General features: G+C 41.8%; 1 protein-coding gene across 1 annotated transcript in view; it reads right to left on the minus strand.

Moving 5' to 3' along the window:
• LOC115780092 (retinoic acid receptor gamma-A-like) overlaps positions 1-10933 on the minus strand; it is a 32872-nt gene extending 21939 nt beyond the window's left edge. Inside the window, exons 1-2 of the mRNA XM_030729073.1 lie at positions 10761-10933; positions 19-405 (exon numbers count right to left, since the gene is read on the minus strand). Coding sequence (XP_030584933.1) covers positions 19-187 — 169 coding nt within the window. The 5' untranslated portion in view covers positions 188-405; positions 10761-10933. The remainder of the gene's footprint in view (positions 1-18; positions 406-10760) is intronic.
• Positions 10934-19258: the final 8325 nt, after the last annotated feature.

Raw genomic sequence — 19258 nt, forward strand, 5'->3', positions numbered from 1 at the left:
GGAAACTTTATTACTCACACAATGCAGCCATCTCTTTGGGGAGGTCTGTGCCAAAACGACCAAAAAGGTGGCTACTGGCCAGCAGGTCAAAGGGGGAGTGGCTCCGCATGGAGTTAAAGGTGAATGGGTACATAGCACGAGGGTAACCCGTCATGTGACGCACTTGGTGCTCTCTGTTGGTCGACATCGTGAAAAGCACAGTCCTGGTTCACACTGCTTTTCTCTGAATTTCTTGCCGTTTCTTCTTCTTCCTCGTCAGGAGGCTCTGCTGAGTTTAAAACAGACTAGTGCCATTCAGCCCCTCTAAGCTGCTGGCTCCTCTGCGGTCAGGCACAGAGAGGTAAGAGGGATGCTGATGAAGGATGATGAAGCCACGTGACCAAGACCTGGCCAGGTCCAGACTCTCTACAGAAGGAGAAGTGAGCAGGAGGAATGATTAAGTACAGAAACCAAAATGTGGTTGTTATTCTTGAGAGAACCATAACTTTAGAACTCGCCTAAAGTTTTAACAATACCATCAATTCATTCAAGAATCTTTTAAATTTGTGTGCAATGAAAGCAATACCTGAAATACCTAAAACTCCAACTATGAAACCAAATTAAAGAAAGATCTAGCAAAGGAAACAAAAGTGTTGAAGAAGCAGCTGACAGAGCTGAAGCAGAGGGGAGTACAAAACTTTCATCCTTCTTTTTGTCTGTCTTCCAAGTAGTGCAATAATTTTAGGCAATGCCATATGATTTAAATCAGCAGAACTGTATTATAAAGGGTCTCTCTGTTTCCTCTGCCAACCTGACTCCTGCCAGCCTGCCCGAGAGCAGCCAGCTACAACATGGGTACAGTTAACCCTTTACAAGAACACACACACATCATAACTCACATTCTCACTGTAACCTAAAAAAAGAAAATAAATCACTTTTCCTCCACCTTGCTCAAAGTGCTTGATGAGCGCAACTCACCGCATCTCAGGAGTAACACTGTGACCCAGCCAAAAAGTTAAATTAGGGCCTCCTATCATCTTACTCTATGACTCCCATCCCCTTCACTGATTTCATGAATGGGTGGAGCTTACGTCTTTGTGGTTGGGCTGTGGTAAATACAGCTCGGCCAAAGAATGTCTTGTTGTTTTGGGCCTGCTTCAGCATGGGAATCCAACACCCAGGGTGGGTGAGAGGCACAGTGAGAGAATTATGAATTTACAAATGTCCTACACTGAAGTACAACTGTATGACTAAAACTCTGAATCAGCAGATACACATAGTTAATAAATTTGGGTCAGTTTGAAAGAAAGAAAATTGGAGAGCACACACAGTGTGAGTAGTCAAAGGGACTTTTCGCTAAAAGCTAAAAATAGCAGCTGTGATGGAAACTGTGTGGCACACATCTGTGCATGTATGCTCACAGCACAACACCCAAGAACTTCCTTGTAGATTTCTGTCATAAAGTTGTGGAAAGGCGTATGTCAGCGCACTATAAAACCAGTTCTAAAGCTCTGAATGTTTCCTGGAGCACACTGGCCTCAACAACTGATGAAATGAAAGAAGGCCACTTTCCAGCGTTTGGCTGTCTGATCAAACTGGTCAAACCCAGTAACTGAGCCAGAAGGCTTCTGTGCCAGAGGTGACTGAAAACACTAATGGTCACTGTGACAGAGCTTCAGACGGCCTCTGCGGAGAAGCTGCTGGAAGGATGACCTTTTCAACAGCACTCCATCAGTCAGGTCTTTATGGCAGATAGAAGCTAGCTTGGTATTTGCTAAACAGCATTTATGAGGAAAAAGAAAAAGAGAGCCTGATGAGTGAACGCTGACCTCTGTGGGCAGAACTCTAAATGCTATCAGTCTGATCATCACCTGGCTCATAACTTTACACCAGAGGTGTCAAACGTGTGGCCTTTGAGCCCGAACTGGGTCCAATGTGGCTCACCAGATAGCTTTGCAAAGTGTAAAAACTGCAGAGAAGGAGGACACTTTTTGGATTTTGATGATTCTTTAATGATCCAATCAACTACAGATCAAATTAGACTGAAGGTGGCCCACTCATTAAATAAAATTAGTTTGACACCCCTGCCTTTTACAGTGGAGCACAGTGGTTGCAGTGTCATGCTATAGAGGGTTCCTTTCAGCAGTAGAAAACCTCTCGAAAGACCCTCGAAGAAAACCCGGTTCAAGAGTGACCTGACACAGAGACTAGGCAACAGTTCACCTTTCAGTGCAACTATGACCTAAATTACGCAACCTCAGCAACCCTGGAGTCACTTAGAGGTTCTCTTATAGTGTTTGAGTGTCCTTGAGTAGTAGCCCAGCCAAAGCCCAGACGAAAAACTTGGACAGCAGCTCACTGATGCTTCCCAACCAATCTGATGGCGCCTCAGAGGATCTGGCAGGAGGAACGGAACAAACTGCCCAAATTTAGGTGTGCAAAGCTTGCAGAAACCAAAAACACTCAAAAGCTGCAACTGCTGCAACTGCTGCCAAAGGGGCCCCTACAAAGTACTGAATAAAGAGGTACTAAATATTTTTGTAAATGAGAGACTTCAGGTTCTTTTTTTTTTTTTTTTTTTTGAAAATATTATTCAAAAGATGTCTTAACTGTGTCATCACTGAGGACAGATTAACGGGAAGCAGCAAAACAAAAAAATGTAGTGGTTTAAATAGTTTAAGCAGTCGATTGTGGCGACGGACAGATTTATCTGACGACTTTAAAAGGAAATGCATCGTAGTGCTGTTGGCCTGCATTTGTGTTATCGTGAGAAGTGTTCATTAACATTAATAGGGTGGATCAAATATTCAATTAATCTACAAGTATCTGGGCTGCGATTATTAGAGTAAAATTCTTTTACATCCATTTTCTCCCACAAACACACACACGCATATACAGTAGACGTTACACATACACAAAGCCACAGAGTCAGCGCAGTGAGTTGTTTTAAAAGTCATATTTCCCGTATTGACATTTTTTCTGGAACTGCTTGGCTCTGCTGTGGTTTTTCTTCACTGTGAGGGCCAGTCAGGGAGAGTCCCTGCAACTGTTTTCACAAAGACGTTTTGTGTTTGACGATTAAAGAATGTCAAACACAGGTTGGACAAAGTATGATTAAAAACAGGATTACATACATGGCGTGGAACGGTCACATTTTGTAAAACATATGCATACAAATGCCTGTCTAAAAGCAGGACACGGGAACAGTCAAGAACGGACACGCAGGCTGCCGCGGCGTACGTACACAGATGTTCTTCGACTTTAATCATGTTCATGGGCAAGTAATCAGTGGAAAAAAACACACAGCGTTCACACATGCCGAAGCACCATTGAAAGCGGCAATTGACCTCAAAGAATGAAGTAGTAAATACAGGACAGAGAATCCTACCACAGATGCGGCAGCTTCGAGTTGACTCTTTAACCAATCAATTTCAAAGGCTGGAATCACTAGTATGAAAGCCAGATGTATAAAAGGATTGGGAGGAAGAAAAAAGTGTCGAAAGCTGAAAAAAAGATGGAAAAAGAGGGAAACAAAGGAAAAGCGAGAGAGGGGCAGAGCACATGAGGGCGTTTCAAGCATCTGGCAGACCATGTGTAAAAAGTGAACAGAGTCTTATTAATTAGAGCCATACTCCAAACGGCATTAATAAGAGAAAGAGCAGACTGTGGTACGGCAGCATGGAGGGGGAGGAGGGGGGAGAGTGGACAGAGCGGTTGCAGAAAACATACATAAAAATAAAGAAACTATTTATTTCCACTAATAAACTATGAAATAATGAGTGCCCATGCCAAGGAATGGTTTCTTTCTCTCTAATGAGTAACACCTCCACCCCCTCATTTTCCCTCCAGGGGGAATACACCTTAGGTAGGGCAACAAAAGTGGCACTGTGTCTCCGGGCCTCCAGGCCTAAATACTGCTTTTATGAGACCTGGCTGGGTCAGGTCAAACTGGGTCATCTGGTCCTGGTCCTGCTGACACACACACACACACTCACACTCTCACAAACACAGACACACAACTGATGCTCTTTTTTCCCCATATTTTGAGGATGAAAAAAGAGTCTTGCTACAAAAAAGATGGGGGTTTCCAGCAGTATTATTAACTTGTTTTCTCATAACTTCCATCAAACCACACATTTTGGAGCTACATCATTGTCTTTGATGCAATGTTGCAACACATCTTTCAGCTGTAAACAGATGAAACTGAAAAACAACTTTTTGAAGAGCATGTTTTAAGCTCTTATTAGGAGCATTATCTGGATTCGGTTATCCTGGTAAGTGTTACTGAATTTTATGGGTTTTTCCAACCCAATTCAGCTTGAGGTTATAGTTATGAAACTACGCACGCACGCACACACGCACACACACACACACACACACACACACAAAACCATTTAAGGAGTCTGCCTCAACAAATCTATAACATGCAAGCATCATGCTATTAATTTATCCTCTCTCCCTTTCCCAGGATTAACTAACCAGATGCAACACTTACGCAACCTGTGCGTAGGCATGGAAAAGGTTGTTGGACTTGCCCAAAAACCCTGCAATCATCTATGAAAGGGGACCCTGTCAATACTTGTGCTCTTTTTTTTTTTTTATGTTGGCAGTGAGTGAAAATGTTTTATATGTAACAAGATTTTATAAACCACCCCCAGATTATTTTATGGCAACCTCTGTTCATCTGAAAACACTTGAACAAAGGGGCAAGCACAATATTATTTTGGTTTGCAAGCAACAAAACCACATATAACAGCCAACAACTAATTAAAAGACAAGTGGGCACAAATTGCACCCGTACTTTGTTTTAAATTGCTTTCTTTTTTTTTAAATTTTCATACGCTTCTGTTGTGCATGTACCTAGCTTCCAGCCAAATGAGTACTCTTGCCTCTCTTTTATGATTGTAAAGTCTTCTGAAAAGAAAAAAAAAATCTAAGTAAACAAAGCTTAATGGTACCACTTCTGATCGGGTGTATTAAAATCTAAACTGAACAACCACAGAGAGATACAGCAACAAGCTGTCCACACAGTGGCTAAGCAGTCCCATCTGTCCACACAAAAAATGAGCATCACTTTTTTAAGATTTGCCATTTAGGGAGACAGTTTTGATAGGTTGTTTTATCAGGTGATAAATGGCAAATACACAAAATTCCACAGACAGACAGATGGGTATGTTTTTAAAATATGGAAATAAGCTGGGTTTCCACCAATACTTAAAAAAGTGCAGTATTTGCCAAATTACTTGATATATTTTTTTCTCTCTGTGGCAGGAGGGTTTCTAAAACTGTTAAAATACACTATGCAGGGAGGAGCTGCAGTAAATGACCTCGCTCTGGTGTTGGAGCATCAGTCTTTGGCGTACTGATAGTTTGGTCACAGTTTCAATAAAAGCCCTGTTGGTGTGGAGATAATGTGCTGTAACATTTTCAGTCAGACAGTCAAATAGAGACTTTCATGACTGAGAAATGAGTGCAAACAGAAGATTTTTCCAACCTAACACCCCTCTGCATCCTTGCTCAACACTCACTACATCCTCTCCTCTGGCCACTGGCATCAAGCCACAATAGGAGGCCGGTGTTCTAGTCCCAGCAGAAAGATGTTGTAGCTTCTCCATCAAATTATTGTGGAGTTTGTTTGTTGGATGATTTCAGGTTTCTCCTGGCGAGGATGCTTTGGAATGGGGTTACACTGTTTTGTACTGCATGCATGTACTGTGTATGCCAGTGATGCAGTGTGGAGAGACTAACCACATATCTTCATATGATACCAGAGAGGTTGGTTCCATTGTTTGTGTACTGTTTTGTTGAATGTTGCCATTCATGTTTTTAACTATCTGAGGTAAACATTGCATTTGTATGGCAAAGGTTCACAGATCTCTTGAGCAGGGGGAAATTTGAAATTGTCCAAGGTTTGGAAATTTAGGCAACTTCATGTATAGAGAAGTATACCAAATTAAGGAATATTTGAACAGTTTAAGGTAAGTGTTAACATTTTGAATTACCAGGCTCAGTCATGTGAAAGTGTGCACAGAGATGATACATAACTCATGGCTGTAAGAGCTCCAGCTACTACAAACTGGAGCCACACACAGTCAATGCTCCGCTCCACATCACCGAAGCCCTTATTGTATTTGACCAAGTGGTGAATATGTTGCCCTAATGTTGGCACATTTGATACATTACACAATGATGCGAAGGTGTGAAAATGTGTCACACACAGTTTATCTGATAATAAACACATGGAGTTCCATTTGTAGCCAGAAGCTGGAATTTCTGAGTTCCCAGTTGGAAGTCAGACTTCCAACTTGGAAAGTCAGCACAACCCCGAATTCACAATCCGAGACAGCGGCAGTGCCCGTAAACAGTAGCAAAACTGTAAAACCTTTAATCTGTGCTTCCACTGTTGTGCACTTGTGACTTGCTAAATAAACCATACGCGGAGCAGTGATCGGGCTCTATCCACGAATGGGCTGCAGCGGTGGTTTGTAAGCACAAAGAAACAAGCATAGCTCTGTATTGCTAGTGATGGATGAATGACTCTACATTGCTAAGCATCAAAACAAATCCCGTTTTCCTTGCTTTTCTGACTCCAACACTGAGGCAAATGGAAACGCAGCAACACTCTGGTCTGTTGGCCTGAGAAAAGGTCACATGGACTAAAACGGCTGTTTCTTCACTACATTTTCTTCTTTTTTTTGGACTTTTTTTTGCCTCTTAGTAAATCTAAAGTTAAAAAGATGTTTTTACTCTACCCAACTATTTAGTCCTTTTTCATTTCAAAACATCCTGTGTGATTCAATCTAGGGTGATGTGTGTCAGCTGGAAAATAGGCAGGTATTCAAGGGCAAAGTGCTGCAGGCTTATTCTTGTGTAGTTCTTTTGTGGCTATGAGCTTTGCTTATCTGTATCTGCCTCTCTCTTTCTGTAATCTACTTGCCATTGTCAACGTAAGATTGACCAAACAATAAAAGCAGCGTCTTTTGACTTGCACGCTAAAAAAACCCATGCATTTAAAGACTAGAGTGGAATTTGTGATGAAAACAAATGAAAAAAATGTTGTTTTGTTGAACACGAAGCTGTAGCTGTATCTATGGGGACAGTAAGGAAATAAAGAGCCCAAACTAAGTTCTGAGTCTGAGCGGACACAAAGTTTGAAAAGTCCCCCAAAAAAGAGCCAAATGTAAGGAAAAACATGACTTCAGCAGGGACAATTAGCTGTAAACCATAAACCACAAACTAATCTGGCTTAGTGAGCGCAGTCAGTCAGACATGAGCTATGCTGAATGGGGCAAGTAAGAAATGCATATACTAGCACACAAACACCATTACAGAGGAGAAAAAACACAGGCACCATCACCCATAAACAGTGTAATTAGATTTTCCAACAAATGACCGTACGATATTTTATGTCAAACTGACATGTAAAAATGTCTTCAGAGGAGTACAAGTACTGCTCGGCCATAAACCATCAGTGTCTGACAGCCATCTTACAACCACAAAATGTTTCTGGCTGTGGGAAACACATATTTTCAATTTATTCGTGCAATTATGTTGTTAGCTTTGCCGAGACTATACACTCAGATGTAAATATTAGGCATCAAAATACTATTTGAGATTTATTTTTCAAGCACTATTGCTCAGAAATATGTTTCAGAATGATTGCCAGACATGCATATTACTCAAACAATCGCCAGTAAACAGGATCGGACCGCTCGCTTTCTGTTTTAGAGGCTTCATGGAAGTTTGCTGATATTCCAACTGAAGGCAAGAGTTTTGAGTTATGTACTATAGCCTTAAAAAAAAAGAAAAAAGATGCGGTCATCAGCTTTAAATCTCGTTTAGTAAGTCCAGTTTGTTTCACCTGGTTAAAATTCTCCAGTCTCCGGTTTAATCGCACTCTTCCCAGGTTCACAACCTCTTAGCGGCGACCACGGCAGTTGGCTAGCAACCAAAACAATTGCAAGAAGGTTTTCAGTGCAACACCCTATACCTCTTTGCAACTAATTTCACATAGCGACAATAAGCAACCACTTGGCAACTGGCTGGGGAATACGTTTTTCCCTAGCCACCAGTGATTGTCAGGTGGACGCCAACTGGTCTCTAGGCCCGTGTGACTGGAATCTAATCAAAATAATGCTAAGTGGTTAATCTGTAGATAAAATATTGATCCCATGTTGTTACTATGGGCGCTGACCCCCAAACTCTGTTCATTCTCATCCAGAAAATATCAGTTGACTGTATCTTTTAGCTTCACTTTGGTGAACAAATTTAAAAGACAAGATGTGGCATGACTTGGAATAACAATGAGTGAATTCTGTGTTAGCGGTGCTAATTGGGATGATGCTGGTGATAGCAATGTTTCATAAACGGCACAATGTTGTCATTATGTGAAGGCTACCCTGTGGGCTGCTGAGGGTCTCCACGTTGGCGCTGGGGTCAGCTCGTGTTGCTTGAGGCTCAGCAGCTCAGTCGTGGGTCAGACCTTACTGAGGCGTTCGGTAGGCAGCTTTTCACTTAGTATTAAAGTCAGAAGTGACACACACACACACACACACACACACACACACACACACACACACAAAAACACACAGTCAGTCTGCTTCTTGCTGTTCCACCACTGAGAGGATTAGAAGAGTGTTTAAAGGACTTGTAGCCTGTACCGAAGAGCAGCCCTGGGCCACGATTAAAAACACTGAGATGCTCTTTAGACACACTGAGACACATTGAGCCTTGTTTGGAAAAAGTGCAGCAACAATAAATGTTACAAGCAACGTCCAAATCTCTGAAGCCAATTGGGAAAATTAGAACCGCATCCAGAGCACGGCTCTCACCAAAATCTCTCTAAATAACTTTGTGGACAATATGTAATTCTGAGGAACAAGAAAACATTTGTGTCCTCCGCTCTCAAAAGCAAGTAGCAAGCACTCACTTCTTTGTTCTGGAAGTTCCAAGTTTCCATTTATATGTAGTAACCAAGAGAGCAAGCCATATAAAATGAAACTCAGCTGACATGGGCAAGAAAAAAAAAAAAGATGGAAACTGTGTAGTGGAGAAGAAATAAAGGAGAAAGAAGTCAGTGAGACAGAGGGAATGAAAGAGAGAAAGAGAGAGGAGCCAGACATCCTTCTCAGCCTGAGGCGCTGTCAGTCCTATACAGAACAATGATGAGATTGCAATGCAGTTAAACATGTTTTATCTAACACACCCAAACACATGCACATGCAAGCAGACAAAATCATCTCCAACAGTTTATTTTATGTAGAACAAAATGTTAGATCTGAAATGCTTAAAAGGTCCAACCTGGAATCGGTGTACTCAATAACCGGCACTCTACAGACATCCACCGAAAGAGAGAATGAACAAGTGATGAAAAGAAAGGTGAAGAGACATCACATTCAGTGAGTCTCTCACTGTTCTCCACCTTGTGATCTCTAACATAATATGCATCATTTACACCCAGTTGTTTATGGCCTATTTGTAGACTCCTCCACTTTTCCTCTGGACATGCTGATGAACATTCCTCCCGACATTAAGGAAAATGAATCTGGAATAGATTTGTCAAGAGTTTGCTAGAGGAGCTCATAGAGAGGCCTCGCATTGCACGGTGTGAGCACTCCTCAGCGTAGTGTTAGTAGACAGATGCAGAAAAGCTCAGCTCAGCTGGGAAGAAGCACTTAGCATGCAAATAACATCTGAATCATAATCATCAATCAAGCAATGCATCTGTATTTATATAGCACATGTCGCACAAAGGATGCTATTTGGAATGATTCAGAGTGCACAAAAAGAGCTTGTGTTTCAATCACTAAGTTTATTCATACATACATTCTCTCTCTATCTCACGCACGCGCACACACACACACACACACACACACACACACACACACACACACACACACACACACACACACACACACACACATAATGCAAAGCAGGAGTGGCAATCAGACACACACCAGACTGTCTTGTGATATCCGGAGTAACTGATTTCAATGTTTCCATCCAGCTTATATAATTGTGTGGTTGGGAACCTGTTTACATAACCTTCAGCAGGGGATGAGTGGCTGAGTGCGTACATGCTCAGGTAGTCTAGACCTCCTCAGCCATTTGTGATGTTGATGGAATGACCCGTCAACTCTGACAGTCAGTCTGTTGGCTGTTGGGGGCCTGCAAGCTGTAGAAGCCGCTTCCTCTGTTGTTGGAAAAAGTGTCGGATAGTTACAAAGCTTGTGTAACACTCAGACCGGCCATTGCTGATGTATGCAGCGTGTAATGTGCTGTATGGGAATTGTGCCATTCTTGAAAAATTCTGGGGAATTTCAACATCCCTTTGAGCTGATTTCCTTTCCTTTTCCCTCACAAGATCATTATAGTGAATCAGAGCTTGGGAAGTCAGGGATAAACACAGAGGTGTACACTCATCCAAAGACAAAACAAATGAGGACACGCGCACATTTTCAAAAGTATTCATCTTCTCAAACGGAGAGCACATGCAAGTGCCGATCAGCTTTCATTCGCTTCCCTAGCTGTTTCTGTTGTTCTTTCTCCTTCTCTCAAAAGCTCTGTTCTCAATTAAAGCTGTCCTCGGGAAACTCTATCTCTCCACTCATGCTGCCCCAGCAACACACACACACTCAGAAAGAGAGGGAGAGGGAGAGAGACAAGAGAAACACGAACACATCTCACTCATGCTCTGACATGTCCTCTGCCTGTCTTCTTTTCTTGCAAACCGCCAACTTGAATCAAGTTATAAGGAAAGTAAGACTGAAAAGCAAACTTACCAGACCGCGGGAGGCTAGGAACACCACACAGAGTGGTGCTTTGTGAGGGTAAAGTCAGTGGAGAAACGAGCCGAGGAGGAGTGTAGTTGTTGAGTTTGTCAGTCAGAAGTTGCTCTTGCAGCGACGTTTGAGCTCAGCCTGTTGCATTCCGCCTACCTCTCCTTTTCCCCTCTCTCTCTCTATTACCAACATACACCCTCTCTCTCTCTCTCTCTCTCTCTCCTCCTGAAATCATTGTGTACTTTGATTCACAAACCCTGCCTCTGTCACGTGATCTAACACTTCAAATATACAGCACATTTTTTACCAGCCACAGAATGCCCGAAGGCAGGGAAAACAGGGTCCAGAAAGCTTAGGTTTCAACTTGCTGAACCCCCACCACCACCACCTTTTACCCCCACCCCTCTCTTTCTTTGTCTCAAAGTCTGTGTCTCTCTTTACCTTCACTCCATCTACTGCACACTGTCAGTCAACACTCTTTTTGTTAGATTTCAACTGTGCGGCCGTTTGTTTTGAATTTCTAAATTTGTTCCTCCTTTCCTCGCCATCCAAAGATAGACTTAAACCAACACACATACGCACAAGAGAGCAGCGCATACATGTCCATACAGTCGCCCTCATGAAACAGTGATTAACTCACAGACATACACAAACACACACACACACACACGCTGCAGAGGGCTGCACACCTTTGGGGATATCGGTGTCAGTTTTTGGCATTTGCTCCATGTTTACAATGCCTTGACTTTGGGACGGTGGCCAGCCAATGTGGGAGTCCAGGGGCCTCGAGCCAATCATGGGCTACTCAGTGGGTTATTGTGACTAAATATTCCTGATGGGAAAGAAATACACCCTAGAATACCCTATGACCCAGGATGATGAAAACAATAGCTAAAAACCTTTCAAATGCAACATTGTAGCAGCAAATCTCTGATTTTAATTTCATATTAAAAGAATACAACTGAATTAATAATGCAGAGGCATCGTGTGCTAGTATACAAAATAAACTTCCTCATACTAATGTAAATTGCAGCTGTGCAACACATTTAAAGTAACGCAAATACGCAAAATCTACAATTAGTTTTCATTACATTTTAAAATTGCAAATGCTGTGAGCTGTTTTCCATCTTGCCTCGCCTGAGAAATACAAAGGCCCATTCTCTTAGCCGTTACCACACCTTTAGCTCAGTTGAAGTGGACTATTTTCCTCCTACAGGATTTTCCTAAGCAAATCAGCCCTGTCACTTTCTGGTAAGGAAACATTTAACAGAGAGGCATTTGATCCATGATGAGATCAAACCTGGCCGGTTGGGCCTTGAGGGACAGAGCTAACTGCCTCTTCATGTCAGAGATAAAACTGTCTGCTACCGTCTGCCTGACCAGCCTCAGCGGTGAGCCAGCTCATTACAGGCCCATCCACAACAGCAACAGTGAGCAGCAGAGTGCAGGTTGACTTCCAGCACAGAAGCTTTGCTCTCAGGTCGACTGACCAATTTTAATCAGCCAAGTGCACTTAAGTAGATTGATTAAACACGAGTAATTCAGTGCCATACAAAATATGAGTGAATAAATAAGTACATAAGAAAATAAGAATATCAGCTTTCCATATTTATACATTTACTTAAATCACTTTTCATATTTATCTATAATACCAGCCTAGCCAAAAAATTGATTTCATTAACAAAGGTTACTTAAGAAACTGTGAATAGTTCCTCCAAACTCTGTCTTTATAGATGATTATATTTTACAATATATATGCCAACATGAGCATGTCATAAAGAAAGGAACAAAGCGCCGAATGATTATAGAGTCTTATCATTATCAATTGTACCTTAACTTAGTTAATAACCTATATTTATTTTTAGTCAGACTCTGACATTTGGTTTATGAAATGTTAATATTTAATGTGAGAAAAAAAAGTTTACTTTTTGTTTGTGCAGTACAGAATAGGTTCAGGTTGGTTATTTACCCTGATACTTGTGTGTGTCGTGAATTGCTCCTCCTGCATTCTGCACTGATTGGTTGCCATTAAATAGGCGAACGCTTGTGTGACGTTAGATGGGGGAGAGCGGCGGGTTTGCGATCGGATCACGTTGCGTTTTGATTCCCGTGTTTGAGCTTTCATTTGTGTTTTCTCCTGGAATAGTCTGAAGACTTTGATGCTAAATAAATTATATTTCAGTTCAGTGTGAACTGCTTATATCTCCATGCATACTTGAAGAATGTGTGCGTCAGTGGCTCCCCACCTCACCAGGGGACAGCTAAAGAAATATGTTTTGGATTAGTCAGTTCCTTTTCTTTTATGAATTCCTTTCATACATGATATGAAAACAACAGATATAAGCCATGGTGAAAAAAACGAATCAAGAGATCTGCAAAGATGTTTTGTGTGTTTAAACAGTAGAATGAATGAAATCCCTGGGTTGGATTTTCTGGGATTTAATATACAAATATGAGACTTTTTTTTTTTTGCTGCCCATTGCACCACACCACTGCTTTGATTTTGAGCTTAATGTAAAGAGAAAGAGTGTCATGCTGATATTCATGGACTTTTTTTTTTGGGGGGGGGGGGGGGGGGGGTATAATTGTACAGGGACCATAGAGAAGAGACAGGTAAGTGGAGAGACAGTGTGTGTGTGTGTGTGTGTGTGTGTGTGTGTGTGTGTGTGTGTGTGTGGGTGTATGCATGAAACGGCCCAGGGTGGAATCAACCCCAGGCCCCTGAAGCCTGTATATATTTTTTAAATTACACATTTAATTTATTAACTATAACACTTCGTGCCTTTTTTATATTTACCTGAGTTACAGTTGGGAACGGGGATCATCCAAACCCCAGGTTCACTGGTGCAACTATCATTTTGCTGCCACACTTCTCGGCAACAGTGTCAGTGAGGAAGGTGAAAGGTTAGTGCTGTTTGTGTTTCTGTGTCAGTGAAATGCACAAAGAGGAGGGGAGTGTATAACATCTAACTGAGTGCGAGAGACACATTTGTATATTTATGAATTTAAACCTACAGAGCATCACTTCTTGCACGTGTATCCACATGTTGATGCACAACCACGCTAACGGAGACATATTAAGAGACATTTCAGTCTCTCCCACTTTTTTTTTTTCCAGTGTTAGAGGTACTGCTAAAGCAGACTTACTGAGTAAGAGATCAGAAACATGGGAAGGGTTTCCTATGAGGCCTGCAGGTAAATTTCTGGAAGTTCAGCCTTTGATAAAGAAGGCCTAAAAACGTGAAGCAGAGAAGAGAGGACAAAGAAATGGAGAAAACTGAAGAGGGAAAAAGTGAGGGGAGCTTATAACTTTTTGCAGAGCTTGAAATGGGGCCCTTTTTGGCAGCAGGCAGTGGAGAAACCACAGAATGGTGCGACTCTGGAGTTGAAGGGTGGAAGAAGCAGAAGGGGGGGGGGGGCGAGGCAAAGGACAGGGAAGCAGAAGAGAGCGGCGAGGGAGGGGGCGAGAAGAAAAGAAAGGGGGTGGGGGTGGGGTGGGTGCAGACGACAGGTTTTAATCAGCAACAGGCTGTTGGTAATGAGATCACTATCCCACTGCGCTCAGATTGATGTCATGTGAAGCACTGTGGTGCAGGGCGAAGCATGCAGAGGATGACAGGCACGCATGACAAGCGCACTCGCTTTCTCTGGCTACACAAACATGCAAGCACGTATGGAGAATGTCAAAGACAGCGCAACACTCGTACCAGAGCTTGCACATGCTCACAAACTAATAAACACCGGCACAACAACCCACGCAGAAACTACACATGCACAACACATGCACAACACACAAAGAACCTTTAATATACCACAACACCCTGCTGTTAATTTTCTTCAAGCGAGTAAAAGAGCTGAGACAAATATAATCACACCCACACATACACTATAAACACATTTCGGGTCCCAAGGCTCCTTTATGTCTTTTCTGTCTCTCAAACTGCTAAACATGCCTACACACAAAGAACATACTGTACCAGCGGTGAGGGTTGGCTAGACTAGCAGGCAAAAAAAAAAAAAAAAAAGGGGGAGCATAGGAGGAGAGAAAGCAAAGACTGCTGGGGAGAAAAGGAGGGAGAAAAGGTGAAAGGAGTGACACTCTGTGTAGCGGCTATCAATTCGGGGATATGAAGTTCAACAAACAACACGAGAAAGGAAGCTCCTCTCTCATTCAAACAGAGTCAAGACCATGTGTGTACACAAAAAAAAATACATAAATCCACAAATGCCATGGCCAAAATTTCATTTTAAATAAGCGAAACCTGCATATTTGATCTTGTTTGCATCAATTAGTGTTTGCGGATAAGCTGAGAAAGAAAAAAGATGAGGAAGGAAAGAAAGGAGGTCGGTGGTGGCGGCGGGGTGTACATGTGCATCCAATAGTTTTTCCTATATAAATGTTCCCCGAAAATTCAACCATGATGTCACCATGAACCTGTTGTGAACCCAACTCTGTCAACTACCATTACCGTCTTATTCCCTCTCCGTTCCCACTTTCCAGCACTGCCTCTCCATCTCCTTCCACTATATCCCCATCTTGTTCTTGGACTTCCACCTCTTTATCTTTCACCATGCAATGCTGTCTGGCTGCATTTTTCTTTTCTGCTCATACTGCATATGTTGCTACGCCCGAACCCCCCCATCCACTTTACTCCCTCCCTGAACCCAACCCCCAAATACACACACACTGCTCACAGCCATTTGGAAAGTCTCTGGTATAACAAGGCCAGTTTTAATCAGAACAAGCTGGCATATTTTGGCCAAGACCTGCACTTATGGTAATTCAATCAGAAAGAAAGGAGAAAGAGGGAGAGAGAAAACGTGAATAGGGGCACACAGAGGGTAGCAGAGTGTGAGACAGGGAAATAAGAAAAACAGAGGGAGGAAAAAGGAGACAGTGGGCGGATAGGAGGGTGAGGTAGGGATTGAGTGGTTTGAAGAAGTTTGAGGCACATGTGGAAGTGATTGTCTAATTACAGCAGATATGTATAAGTGTTACTGCCTGCAGGACAGATGGTGATTGGAGGGCGCAGCACCATGAAAATGAGATGATTGGATGAGGAAGAAATTAAGATGGATAATTGGTGGAGGAGGAGGAGGAAAACCACACTGGGAGAAGTGCTATGGTGGCTCCTGCGATACTGTCTGTCCGAGTCTGAATACTAATCAGATTTTTTTCCTGTTCAGGTAGTGCCACCAAAGCGGCTCCTTCAGAGCTGCTAGAGGCAAAAAGGCTCAGCGTGTACACGGTACTAAGATGAGTCAGTACACAAAAATTGAGCATATACCTATGCACACCATCAGCCACAACATTTAAACCACTGACAGGCAGGCAGAGGTGGCAAAAGTACTGACATTCTGTACTTAAGCAGAAGTACAAATACTTAAAATAAAATAAAAAACTCTGGTAAACAAACTCCTGGTTCAATTTCTTTACTCAAGTAAAAGTGAAAAAGTACAGGCTCTGAAATGTACTCGGCTTATTGCATACAAAAGAAAGTAAACGTAGCTCTTTGGGGCCACCAGTCCAACAGAGAGCTTTACTGTAAATACAGTGCAGCAAACTGACCTGTTTATCACGCACTAAACTGAGTATTTTCATACAATCTTTGAATTACGGAAAGTTAGCATACCTCAGTTTGTTTTGTGGTCTTTACCTTTAAATCTAACCTCTCTTCTCCCTCTCCTGTCCCCTTTCTTCCTTCTTTCTCCATCTTTTCTCTCCCTGGAAATACAGCAGCTGGATCTTTAACTAGCAGACACACTGTGTGATAAACTGCAGACACTTTGTGTGTTTGCTAATATTTGTTGAGCATTTAGAAACACTTGCATTTGAAATTACCTGCCACAACAAGTTACTCCCTTTATTTTCGCTCCTCTTCTGATTAAAGCGCTATAAATGATACAGAAATTATAAGGTTTTGCCTCTTTGTATGCCATAAGCCCCGGGGATGGAGGATACGCCAGTAGGATTATCTCTTACAGTACGTGTTATTGCTCCCCCATTTAGGCTCAGATCGGTTTGATGTTTGAAGCGCAGTAAGCTTTGGTCATATTTATGTATATGGATGTTATTTGGACACGTACCACCCGTTTAATCACTAATGCTCAACAGGCCGATACCCCTGCTACACCTCAGAAACTGTTCTGCAATGGCTTGAGAAACATTACAAGCAACCCATGGTGTTAACCTGACCTCCATACTCCCCAGATCCCAATCCAATTAGCATCCATTGGATGCACTGAAACAATGCCGATCCATGGAGTCCCCACAAGGAAACCCACAAAACCCCCAGAGGACCCTGTGCCTTAAAGGGTTAGCATTTTGAAGACACTAGGGGAACCTACACAATATTAAGCGTGATTTTAATGTGGTGGCTGATCAATGTAAGTCCAAGACAATTTGGACTACTTGTTGATATAAAATATTGATAAATCACTGATTTGTGTGTGCGCACAATTTACAAACAGATCTGTGTGTATGCACTGTTAGCCCAACAACAGCAGCAAATCTATAACAGAATGACTGAAAAAGAATCAGCGTGTTGCAATGGTCCAGTCAAAGTCCAGACCTCAACCCAACTGAAATGCTGTGGCGGGACCGTAACAGAGCTGTGCATAAACGAATGCCCACAAACCTCAATGAACTGAAGCAACACTGTAAAGAAGAGCGGGCCAAAATTCCTCCACAAAGATGTGAGTCATACAGAAAACAATTACTTCAAGTTCTTGCTGCTAAAGGTGGTTCTCCAAGCTACTGAATCACGGGGTGTACTTAGTTTTCCCAGAACTGCAGAGACTGCTGTGAAAACTTTCTTTTTCACATGACTCTAAGTTTCCTATTCAAGCTGTGACATTTCACCTCTTTTTTCCCCCCCAATACAGGGGAACTGCTCCACTAGTTTGCAAATGGTTAACCAATATGACACATTGGAGTAAACAATTTCAGAAGATTTCTTTAGGTTTTGTTGTCTTTTTTTTTTGGCCCCTCAGAGCTCATCTGCAATCAACATTCATTGCTGTGTACTTAAACAAAGGTAGATGCATTAAACTGCTTGGATACAGTGGCACTGGATGTCCCCCTTGGGATAATTTGGCACCTCTTCACAAGAAGCTGCTTGTCAACAGATCTCAGCAGATCTTGGCTGCCAATGTCTGCCTGCCTGTCACAAAATGCATGCCCTCTGGAGGGTAAACAGGGACAAGTACACACACATACGCTGTTACTGCTGTCATAGTACTAAATTTTGTTCTGGATGTTGCTTTCTGTGTCTTAAAGACCTATATAGGCCCTAATGAAGCTAACAGTGATTCTACCAGTGCATCATACTATGTTTATTCTGTTTCATTAGTTGTCCCTTAAATTTCCCTCAAATTTTCCACCAGTTGTCGATAAATACATTTGTGCTTAAATTAAACCACCGCATTGCACTGCACAACCTGATCTACAATAAAGGCTCACCTAACTGTTATTTATTGGTTGATTTAAACTGTTAGACACTTCTATCTACTGTACACATAGGCTACACGAACTGCACTGCCTCTGAACTCACAACCGCTGCTTCTGTGTTCAAAGTAATATTGGCCCTTCAGATTAGTAAGATTTGGTCCTGAGAAAATCGCTTATTATATCATAATGATTGCTCTCTTGTCTGGTTTTGGACAACTCTCTTTATTACTGCTGCCGAGTAGGTTATGTTTTTGGTGATTGTGTCATTCGGTCTGTAAACATGATAGCTCGAAAAATTTTGAATGAATTCTGATAAAACTTTATAGTGGTGTAGAGTGGAGTCGTGTTAATAAGCCATTCAAATTTGGCTCACATCCACCAAGGTCTTCAAGGTCAACTTCATGATTTATTGGTCCAAAATGGACAAAAAGCCTTACAACTTAGAAACCATGATTCTTACAAGTGTGGTGTATATTGCAAACATATGGAAAGTACTGTATAAAAATTTAAAATATGATGTCACATTTTACCTTTGACCTTGCCTTCAGGGTCAATATATTGAAGGTCAAAGTGATAATAATGCTTTATAGAGCAATTTATTAAAAATATGTTTCTTACTGCCATTGTTTGTCTTGGCTACATATAAGCATATAGGAAATGATATAAATATCATGTTACTTTGGACCTCTGACCTCTTCTTCAAGGTCAAATAAGGTCAAACTTTCCTAAAATGTCTTTTATCTTTAAAATTATGCTTAAAGTTGTACTGCCTTTGCTTGTATTGGGAACATTTAGGAAATTATACTGTTATATGGGGATTCTAAATATCCCATTATAGTTTGCATTCAAACATCATGTCACATTTGACCTCTGACCTCACTTTGACATTTCAGATCTGCCTTTCTTTCAAGCTGACCACAAAATGTGTTTTATCTTTAAAGAAAGTATTGTCATGAGACAGAGAATGAGCTGCCTAGTTAGTTAGAAATGTACTGCAGTATAATATTATATAATAAGCTCAAGTTATTTAATAATCAATACCTATTAT

The sequence above is a fragment of the Archocentrus centrarchus genome, chromosome 5, assembly GCF_007364275.1.
Source record: "Archocentrus centrarchus isolate MPI-CPG fArcCen1 chromosome 5, fArcCen1, whole genome shotgun sequence".
Classification (NCBI taxonomy): domain Eukaryota; kingdom Metazoa; phylum Chordata; class Actinopteri; order Cichliformes; family Cichlidae; genus Archocentrus; species Archocentrus centrarchus.